Here is an 11,430-nt window from a genome sequence, read left to right as displayed (position 1 = left end):
GAGGGCGGGGGTGCGGCCGGCGGCTCACGGGACCGGGCCCCTGAGGCGAGTGCAGTGCGGAGGGGTTACCTCCTCCGGCTTTGACAAGAATGAGCGTGGTACTACTTCTTTCCCGACTATTGGTTAGGTTCTCAGCCGAGGCGCTGTCAGGGTCGTTGTGGTGATTAGAAGAGGGTACACAGACCCGGACCGTGCTGCGGTAGCCAAGGAGGTGTGCGTCCTGGGATGCAGACAGAATTGGGCGTCCGGGAGCTCTGCGGGTTGTAGGTCCAAGGTCTCGTCCGTCTCGTCGTCCCTGTGTGCTGGGCGTTCCACCACGTGAGAGCTGCTCAGGTTAAGAGTGGATAGACGCTGAGCCCAGGATGTTGAGTTGTCTAGGTCCACGCAATCCCTAAGTGACATTGGTCTGGCTTTGTGTTTCCGCTCTCTGGCCATTTGCGAGGGATGTGACCAGGGCTGGCTCCTCCTTGTTTGCTGACTGAGGCTTTGGTGCTTGTTGCCAGGTGAAAATTAGTTTTTCTCTTTGTCAGTTCTGCCCATTTTTATTCTTGTGCTGCATAGAAGTTTTAGAAATTAACTCTGACATCTATAGCTGTGCAAGATGAAACCCAACATATAATATACTAAAGTAAGCCCCTGCCATCGCTTATTGAACAAGAAGACATCTATAATCAACCTGGAAATTGAACTTTTATATGATTGTCTTCGTGTTTTTAAGAAAATTAAAGCAGTAAGAATACATGAGATGACATTGGATACTGGATCGCCATAGAAATGGGTGTTTTGAAACAAGATTTATGTGAATTATATGAATGAGAAGGCAGGAAATGGTGGCATTAGACTTATTTCAAGAAGTCTGTAAGGAGAGTTCAGATGGATGTATATTGTTAATATCTCCTATAGATGCTACACATTCTTATAGAGGCAAAGTATGTGCTTCAGTAACAAACTACGTAGTTTAAATTCTACCTAAAGATACCCCTTGGATTATCTGACTCTGAGGAAGCTATTTTACAACTGTCTAAACTGCAGATAATATTAATGATAAATAATTTATTTGTCTGTAGACATGCAAGTTCTCTCCTGTCTCTTAGAGGTTCATTGGAAATTTTGCCTCCTTTTGCATATTCATTTCAGTATTACTAATTTGTTAATGGATCTAATTCTGATATTTATCTGCCATCAGTCTAGCTCCTTTTGAAGCAAATAAAATCTTGAATATGTGTCCATTTTGATATTTTAAAGAGTCATGATTTGGGCTGGGGATGTGGCTCAAGCCATAGCGCACTCGCCTGGCATGCACAGGGCACTGGGTTCGATCCTCAGCACCACATAAAAATAAAATAAAGATGTTGTGTCCACCGAAAACTGAAAAATAAATATTAAAAATTCTCTCTCTCTCTCTCTCTCTCTCTCTCAAAAAAAAAAAAAATAAGAGTCATAATTTTACTTTAGAAAAAAAAAAGTGCTCATGCTGGGCACAATGGTTCATGCCTATAATCCCAACAGCTCTGGAGGCTGAGACAGGAAGATCTCAAGTTAAAAGCCAGCCTCAACAAAGAGCAAGATGCTAAGCAACTCACCAAGACCCTGTCTCTAAATAAAATACAAAATAGGGCTGGGGGTGTGGCTAGGTGGTCAAGTGCCACTGAGTTCAGTCCCTGGTACCAAAAACAAAAAGAAAGAAAGAAAAAAAAAGAAAAAAGTTCTCTTACCATTAAAAATTAAGGGAAGGGGTAACTACAGAAGAAAGAGTTTTAGTAAGAATGATATCAGAACAACTGTGAGTGCTAAGATAACAGATCTTATAAAATTCCTTTACACTATATCCAGGTTATAACCCTACTTTCATATTCAAATTTTGAATTGCTCAATGTATTAATACTTACAATTGAAACATGGCATGATTTGTTTGATATGAAAGTGGTGCTGCTAATTCACTATTAGGGCATGTGCTTTTTGCATTTTTTTTTTTAATGATGGTGTTTTGAAATGGGCCCATTGATGGGACTTAGAAATGTTTTATTGTATTTATTGTTGATACATTTGACTAGTTAGTTTTTATATGAGCAACTTAAAAATGTTCCTTCTATTTGCATAAAATGATTCTCAAGTACAATAGATTTAGTGTTGGGATAGAGGTGGTCTGTACAAATATCCTAATATACCCTGAATTTGTAAATATTGAAATACAAAGACATGGTAATCTTGTAATTTATGCAAAACCAGTGAAATAAGTGTGGTAATTATTGAAGGTCAGGTGTATGGACCAACTCTCTTTGTTCTTTTATCCACACTTGTCTAATCAATGTAAGTATTTTGAACGACAAATAAATAGAAGTTCTCATTTTTCTCTTCAATGCCATTTTCTTTTTGTCTAGAAAAATATCAGGTTTTTGAGACAGTGATCAGGATATTCTGCGTGATTCTGTCCCATCTTTTTTTTTTTCCTGCTCATTCTTTAACTGTAAACTCTTAATTTCTCTAGCCAACTCAGTTATTCATATAAGACAATAATTAGAGAACTTCTTAAACTAAAAGATGACAGGATTTGGGCAGGGGAGAAAGAGCTGCAGTGTAATGAGAACTGTTTACACTAGATCGTTTTAAATATAAAGAACAGGTAGTATACATAATGCTCTTTAAGTTCTTTCTGTTCCACTAAGATACAAAGAAATTATGGCTAGGGAAATAGATCTGATCCATTCTGGAATCTTCTGATTTTTGTCTTATGTAGACTTTTTGGTCTGAGGACATTAATATGCTTCAGAAACCTGTTCTATTAACGCTTAGTGTTTGCTTATGAACTTGTTCAAACAACAGAATTGATCATTTGATTTTCACCAGAAAATCTTGCTCCCCATTAATGTTATCCAAAATTCTGGCTGTAGCTGGAGATTATTGTGGTCTTTCCCTGCTCCCTCCCTCACCTGAGCACTGTTTGCATTCTTTTTGATCACTGGAATTTTTAATCTGAGAACTCTCTCAAATTTATTTGTGGATCTGTGATTGTATGAGTTCTCGCAAACATATTTTGGGGGTAAAAGGGTCTTCATGTTTCATGTGGTTCAAGGTCTATGGCCTTGAGAATGTTAAGAACTACTGTTCCTAAGTCAGATTTTGCTGCCTACTTTGGGTTTGCTACTCTTTTTGCTTCATTGCTACTGTGTGTGTGTGTGTGTGTGTGTGTGTATGTGTAGGGGAACGGGAAGTTTAAATCTTTTTTTTTTTTAATGAGAAAGATCAATTTCTGCTAGGAGATGGTGCTTCAAAAGAATTCAAACTTTGTTATTGCTGTGGGTATATACGTGACTGCATGACCAATGTAATTCTGCAACCTGTACACTCAGAAAAATGAGAAATTATATCCCATCTGATTCAAATGTATGATAGGTCAAGATCATTGTACTGTCATGTGTAACTAATTAAAACAAATTAAAAAAATCAATACCCATAAAAAAGAATTTAAACTTTGTTAAATACTATGACATAAATGTAATGGCCTTTCCATAAATTCCGTTAAATTTTGCCCTATAGTGAGAACTATGAGCATTATATTACTCATTTAAGACTCATTGTCTTGTGGGTCACAAGGACTTTTAAGAACTGAGAGGAAAATCCAACAAATTGTACTAACAAACTATGATTGGAGATATAAGAGAACTATTAGTGTATATCAAAGAAGATAATAGAATTTCAAGAAGGGAAGTGATCAATTGTAAATGTGACTAAAATTTGATTAACTCTTGGCTTTGACTTTTGTGAAGTTATTGTTGACCTTGAAAGAGAAATTTTAGCATTTCTGGAGAGTGGAAACAAAACTACAATATGTTGAATAAATAGGAGAAAAGAGCCCAGTAGTAAAAATTACTCTTAAGAAGTTAATGGGTAGCCTAGGTGGTGGCACACACCTGTGATACCAGTGACTGGGGAGGCTGAGACAGGAGGATAGTAAGTTCAAAGCCAGCTTCATCAACTTTGTGAGACCTTGTCTTAAAAAATAAAAAGGGCTGAGGAAGTAGCTCAGTGGTAGAGCACCCTTTGGTTTCTTTCTCAGAACCATACACACACCAGGAAGAAAGAAAGAAAGAGAGAGAGAGGGAGGTAGGGAGGGAGGGAGGGAGGAAGGAAAAAGTTATACATACATATATTTTTAAAAGTGGTGAAAAATAGCACTTTGCTCTGAAAAAGAAATGGAATATTTTTGAGAATAAGAGGATGAGAGGAAGGAGAGATGTTATGAAGGGAAGCCAGGTGTGATGGTGCATGCCTGTAATCCCAGTGGCTCCGGAGGCTAAGGCAGAAGGATTGCAAATTCAAAGCCAGCTTCAGCAATTTAGGGAGACTTTGTCTCTAAATAAAATATGAAAAGGTCTAGAGATGTGGCTCAATGGTTGAATGTTCCTGGGTTCAATCCCCAGTACTACCACCACCACCACCAATAACAACAACAATAAAAAGAGATGTTATGAAGGGAGAATTGATGTTATTACATTCTTTTAAAGAAGAACTAATCAAGTTAATGGAGTAAATGCTTAAATTAAGGCCATCGGACTGGCTTAAACATGCAGAATATACACTAAAATTACTTGGAAAAAGTGAATGAAAATAAAGTTTACAAGTAACTTGAACTATGAACATCAGAAAAAACAAAGAGCATTGAGAATAACATGTTTATGTTTACTAGTTATGTTTTCTGTTTATGTTTCTTGAACCTCTGGGTCTTACTGCCCTCACTGTGAAATAAAAGTACTTCATGGATTTTCTGCAAGGATTAAAGAACATATTTGTAACATGTCTAATACTCTATGACTTACTGTACCTGTCACAGTGGTGTTTCTGTGCTTCTTTAGTGTCTATTTTCCACCTTAAGGCTCCTAGGTTTACTTTGACATCTGTGTGTAAAACCCTTCTATTTTTGATATTGTCACTTTCAGGAATACACATTCTCTGCTTCTCCAATCTAAATTAGCTGACTTCTGGGAAGTTATTGTTGAAAGAGCAATTTATCATTTGGGGGGGAGCAGAAGCAAAACTGCAATAGCTTGAATAAATAGGAGAAGAAAAGACAGAATGTGTAATTGTTCTTACTATAGCACATTTTCACCTACTTTAATTGTGTATTTATTTCTGTGATTATATGTTTTTTTTTTCTTTTTTTGTACCTCTGTCTCTTCTACTGACAAAAAGCCAGCACCTAACAGTGCCTGAATAGTGAATGCTGGGACATAGTAAGTAAATAAGCATTTATTATCCTCTGCTTCACTGTGTAACTCTATGTCAGGAATTCAGAAATGCATAGTTGCATGGTTTTGATTCAGTGTTTTCCTTAAGGTCATAGTGAAAATGACAGCAGGAGCTAAAGTCATTTTAAGTCCAGCTGAATCTGAAGGATCTACTTCCACCATGGTTCATTTATATGTCTCTCAGTTGATGCTGGTTATTGGCAGGAACTCTCAATTTCTTCCCAGGTTGACACTCCCATGTGCTGCATTGATGTCCTGATGTCATGGGGCCTAGCTTTTTCAGAGCTAACAGTTTAAGAGAACAAGGTAGAAGCTGCAAAATCTTCTGTAACTCATACTTGGAAGTTACACACTGTTGTTTCTGCAGTGTCCTTGTGTTTACGTAGACTAGCCCTGTTGTGGAAGGCAGTAGCACAGGGGCATGAATACCAGGAGCCAGGTTCATTGAAGGACATCCTAGAGACTGTCTACCACTGATGCTGTGTGGAATTACAGGGAGTAGACCAGGAATGATTAAGACAATTGCTGAATAGTGTTGATGGATGATCTGGCTTATGTAGGAAAACATTCATTTGCTTTGGCAGCAGTCAGTACTGCTGATTACATGATTTTTTCCCCCTTCGTGGCACAGGAACAGAATCAGAGAAAACAGATGTTGGATTTATCTAGGAATTAACAAGTCATTACAATGGAAAGTCATGACATTGAAATATGGAAAAATATGTCTAAATTCAGCAATTTGTGTTTGTTTTGTTTGGTGCCTGGTAGAGTCTTTGTCAAAAGCATGTGCTTTTAGAGATGTAACTTCATCTTAACTCTGGTGCAGGAAACTTACATTGGCTCTGAGAAAGTTATAACCAGTAACTTTTGGTGTGCTTTGCTTTGTGCCTGTTGCTCTGCTATATGATTTTGACACAGATTATCTCATTTAATCATCACAACCCAAGGAGTTAATTAACCTTATTTTAAGAATAAATTCTGGGTACAATCAAGAAATAACACAAATATTAAAGTCCTGGATGCAAACTCAGGCCATCTGATATCAGAACCTGAGCTTTTAAGTTATATTTTCCTACCTCTGCTTCACTATGTAATTGAATGTGGAGATACTCAACTTAAAATACTACAGAAGCTGGATTTAGATTGTGCATACAATGTTATTTTACCTATCACAGAAACAGAAACTACATCAAAATTTGAGAGATTTCTCTCATCTCTAATATTTTAGTACTTTTCAGATATTCTACAAACAGGTTCTACTTAGAAAGAAAGGTTATTTTAAAGAAGCAATTCCATCCTGAAGGTTGATATTCAAGTTTGTAAACTGAAAACTGTATTTAATGGGATTTTTTAATATTATGGTTACAAACTTTCAGCACATGTCCTGGTCATCAAAAGTTTGCATATTTTTTGAAATTTTGAATTTCAGCAAGGACTCATTCCCTTGAGATTGGAGCAGTTCAACTATGATAAGTGAGTGTAGTCTCCTTTTGTCCAGTTTTAGTTCAGTTCAGTTTGTGCATATAAAGTTTGAATACTTGTAGCTAGATCAGCAAAATTTGGTTGCCTCTGGTTTTAAAGGCTGAGTAGATGGACTGAACACCAACTTCTGGATAAAATAAGTTTCTTTATATCAAAGTAATTTGAAAGATGTATTTAGTATCAAACAAAAAATAGTCTCAAATTTACCATAGTATAATCTACAAAAAATTGCAACTACATAAACGATCACACTTCCTATACCATAATGTTGATATGGAATTAGCATATTGCACTAACTTTCCAGTTTGTATCCCATGTCTCAGCAACAAACACCACCAAATTAACTGTGAAAGGGCACATTTGTTTTCCCAGATTCAGACAACAAACATTGGGATCATAATGAAAAACTTTAAAAATGTTGTGCCTTATAAAAAGTCTTTACTTTGAAGGGTTACAGGGAGTGTCCCTGTAGGATCACAGACACATACACTTTTCTCCCCCTCAGTATCTGTGTGCTCTAGTGTATGTTCAAGTTACCAGCAACCTCCAACTTTCTAGACCCACTAATCAGTTCTTGGTCCTATTGCTCAACCTTTTAGTAGTATTTAACTCTAGCTGATCTTCCTCCAGTACTACTCCTTGGAATGCTTGCTTCACTTAGCCTTGGGCTACCAAACTTTTTCTGGTTTTCCTTTCTTTCTAACTCTTTTTTTTTTTCCTCTGTCTCACTTTCTGACTTGTTTTCCTTTTAATTTCTAATTTTTGCTAGATAAAATAAGTTTCTTTATATCAAAATAATTTCAAATATGTCTTTAGTATCAAACAAAAATAGTCTCAAATTTACCATAGCATAATCTATGGTGTAATTGAATGGAATTAGTCTTAAGAGCTCTTTTTCCCTATTTGAATTTACTCTGTAGACAATCTCATTTAGTTCCTTCAGCTTTATATACCATTGCATATGCTTACGCTTCCAGATTTATACCTTTAGCTCAACCTCTTCTCTGAGCTCTAGCCTTATACAGTTAATTGGATGTTTGACATAAACACTTGACCACATAATGAGAATCTCAAACTTAACAAGTCCAAAAAAAACTTAAAGTGCCAGGCACAGCAGTGAATGTATGTAATCCCAACAACTCCAGAGGCTGAGGCAGGAGTATCCCAATTTTGAGACAAACCTTGGCATGTTAGCAAAACCCCATCTTAAAAACAAAAAAGGTAGGCTGGGGATGTGGCTCACGCAGTAGCGCGCTCGCCTGGCATGCGTGCGGCCCGGGTTCGATCCTCAGCACCACATACAAACAACGATGTTGTGTCCGCCAATAACTAAAAAATAAATATTAAAATTCTCTCTCTCTCTCTCTCTCTTCTCTCTCTCTCTCTTTAATATATATATATTATAGAAAAAAATATTTTTTTCTATATATATTATAGAAAAAAAACAAAAAAGGCTAGGGATGTGGCTTAGTGGTAGAACTCTTCAGATTCAATCCCCAGTATCATCAAAAAGGGGAAAAGAAAAAAGGTGGGGGTTAGCGGGAGTCACTTGATTAGCACTCTACTGGGCAACTTTCTCTTGTCTTCTCTGAAAATAGTATTATCATCCACACAGTTGATGCAACAGATAATCTAGGAGTTATCTTTGATTCTGCTCTCCACCCCCTCACTTCTTCCTTCATTTAGCAAGTCTTGTTGGCTCTACCTTCAAATGACATTCCAAGTCTAGCATTATTCATCTCTGCCACTTCACCTAGATTACTGCAGTTGTTTTCTACTTGGCCTCTACTTCTACTTTCTACTTTCCCCCTCTTATTTCATTGTAACTAGAGTAATCTTTTCAAATATTATTTATTCTTAGTAATTATCTTGATTATCCACCAAAGGCTTCCCCTCATATTTAGAATAAGTCTTAAACTTCTTACCACAGTTTACAGACTATCATCTGATCTTTTCCTCTCCTACCAACCTCTTCACTTACCTCTCATTACCTCACTTTTCTCCACTAGCCAGACTGACCTCCTGGCTCTTCCTGGAATACAGCGCACTCCTACCTGCCCTGTCAGCTTTTGCACTTGCTATTTTCTCTACCTGAGACACTCTGCAGAGCTTCATATGGCTTATTCTCTCACATTAATTCTCTGTTCAGATATCATCTTTTCTTTCACAAAGCTTATTACATCCAGTCATTCTGTTAGATACCTGTTTCTTTTTTTTCTTTTAATAAATATTTAATGAAATACAAATAGACTATAAGGTACAATAGACCTACTTGTTTCTTTATCATCTCTCATCTCTTTTCCACTGAAACAAGCTCCCTAAGGGCAGGGACTTTTCTCTTATTCACCAGTGTATCCCCAGTGTCTGAAATAGTACCTAACACATAACAGATGTATACAAAGATTATTGCATGAATCAATCAACCATTTTACTGAAACAGCTGTCAGACTTAATAACAAGTTAAATATCTTTCTCTGGCAGAATCTCCCATGACCTCTCTCTAGTACTTGATACTTTTGTAACCCCCACCTTTAATACTGTATGTCTATACAGCCAACCCTCTGCCATGTCACTGTGTTATACAGCATATCCTATAAATTGTCAAATACTGCTCATTCTTCCTTTGCATGTTGCCTTTTAAATCCATGCCTCCTCTATCTTCTTTGCTGCCTAGTTGAAACCTTTGTTATCTTACTACTTCATTATAGAAACCTCCCAGCATGTCATTTTAAATATGTCTTCCACATTATTATCAAGATGAACTCTTTAAAACTATACATATTATTTATCTTGGTATTTCTTGTAGCATCTAGCACTTTTTTAAAAATAGTAAGCACTCAGTGAATGTAGAATCAATAGTTCTGTTTCTGGAAAGTAGAACTTGTAGGCCATATAATTATTTTAATGGCTATAATTCTTTCATTCCTGTTTTTAGAAAAGCGGTAGCAATTCTTTGTTGACCATTAAGTGACTATAATTACATCATGTATTATTACAGCAGTTCATAGTAGAGTTTTGTGTTCTGACTTAGTAGAATTAAAGTAATATCTTCTATTAAAATGATTCTTTCTTTTCTCTTAAGCTGAAGTCTCCAGGGAATATTGAATCGCTGAGGAATTTGGGAAAAGACAAGCCGAAGTTCCCATTCCATGGATCCTTTGGGAGCACCTTCCCAGTTTGTGGATGTGGATACACTACTAAGTTGGGGCGACTCATATGAAGATGAATTAAATTCTTCTGATATTACAGCTGAAACATTTCAGGAAGATAGTATTAGGTCACCTTTTCTTTATAATAAGAATATCAATGGAAAAGTGGTTCTTTGGTAATTCTTTGATTATATCATATTATACTGTGATTAATACTTTCTCATAATTTCTTCTAAACTCCTTTTAAGTAAGCTCTAGCATTAAAGTATTGCCTTACATATACATATACATATACAGCTTTATTGATAAAATTGATGTATAATAAACTGCACATATTTAAAGTTTACAGTCAGGCATGGTGGTACACATCTATAATCCCAGTGGCTTGGAAGGCTGAGGCAGGAGGATCATGAGTTCAAAGCCAGCCTCAGTAATATGAAGCACTAAGCAATTCATTGAGATCCTATCTCTAAATAAAATACAGAACAGAGCTGGGGATGTGGCTCAGTGGTTAGGTGCCCCCTCAGTTCAATCCCTAGTACCCAAAGATAAATAAACACATAAATAAAGTTTACAGTTTAATAAGTTTTGACATGTGCATCTGTGAAAATATCACCACAATTAAGATAGCAGATATACCCATCAACTTAAAAAGTTGTTTTTTTGTTCCTTTGTAATCATGCCCATCCCTGTCTGTACACCCTTGCATAGTTAGTGATCTTCCTATCATATTTTAGTTTGAATGTTATAGAGTTTTGTATAAATGTAACCATGTGTTTTTTTGAACTGACTTCTTTCATTCAGCATAATTATTTTTAAGTTTAGGTAGGTCGGCACATATATTAGTATTAGTTAATTGCTTTAAAAAACCTTTATTGAAACACAGTTCAATGCCATATAATTCACCAATTTAAATTACATAATCTAGTGATTTTTAGTATATTTATGGAGATGTACCACCTTCATCTAGATAGTTTTTTATTAGCCCAAAGCGCTCTCTCAATATCTCAATTTTAAGCAACCACTGATTTACTCTCTACTTATTTTGGACATTTGATAAAGGTGGAATCAATATAATAATATGTGGGCTTTTTTGTGACTTAGCATACTGTTTTCAATGTAGTACAAATTAGTACCTCATTTCTTATTTGTGGCTGAATAATATTGTATGGCTATACATTTTTTGATTAATTTTGGTTAAATTCCAGTTAATTTTTTGAGCCATCCATTTCTTTTTTAATACTGTTCAGTTTGTGGGCTAGCAAAAACATTTTTGAAAAGTGAGCAAAGATAGAATGTTTCAAGATAATAAGAAACTAGATCTCTTAAGCTCTCTCTTCTTCCCCCTTTTGCTTTTTTATTTCCTCAGGAAAGGAGATGTAGCATTACTGAACTGTACAGCCATTGTGAATACCAGCAATGAAAGTCTCACAGATAAGAATCCTGTGTCAGAAAGTATCTTCATGCTTGCAGGGCCTGATTTGAAAGAGGACCTACAGAAACTTAAAGGTGAGTGGTGAGTGAATTGTCTAAGGCATAGAATTGCTAATAAG

The 11,430-nt window shown here is 36.2% G+C and overlaps 1 protein-coding gene across 3 annotated transcripts in view; it reads left to right on the top strand.

Moving 5' to 3' along the window:
* Gdap2 (ganglioside induced differentiation associated protein 2) overlaps positions 1 to 11,430 on the top strand; it is a 53,935-nt gene that overhangs the window by 217 nt on the left and 42,288 nt on the right. For 2 of the 3 annotated variants that reach the window (XM_015502236.2, XM_015502235.2), the window contains exons 2-3: positions 9,811 to 10,053; positions 11,247 to 11,386. In XM_015502236.2, coding sequence (XP_015357722.1) covers positions 9,878 to 10,053; positions 11,247 to 11,386 — 316 coding nt within the window. In that variant the 5' untranslated portion in view covers positions 9,811 to 9,877. Of the gene's footprint in view, positions 1 to 25; positions 99 to 9,810; positions 10,054 to 11,246; positions 11,387 to 11,430 lie in introns of those variants that run through there. The other variant, XM_048814584.1, reaches the window with a different exon arrangement.

The sequence above is a fragment of the Marmota marmota genome, unplaced genomic scaffold (assembly GCF_001458135.2).
Source record: "Marmota marmota marmota unplaced genomic scaffold, marMar, whole genome shotgun sequence".
Taxonomy (NCBI): domain Eukaryota; kingdom Metazoa; phylum Chordata; class Mammalia; order Rodentia; family Sciuridae; genus Marmota; species Marmota marmota.
The sequence above is the reverse complement of the archived record's forward strand: the minus strand, read 5'-3'. Positions and strand labels throughout refer to the sequence as shown.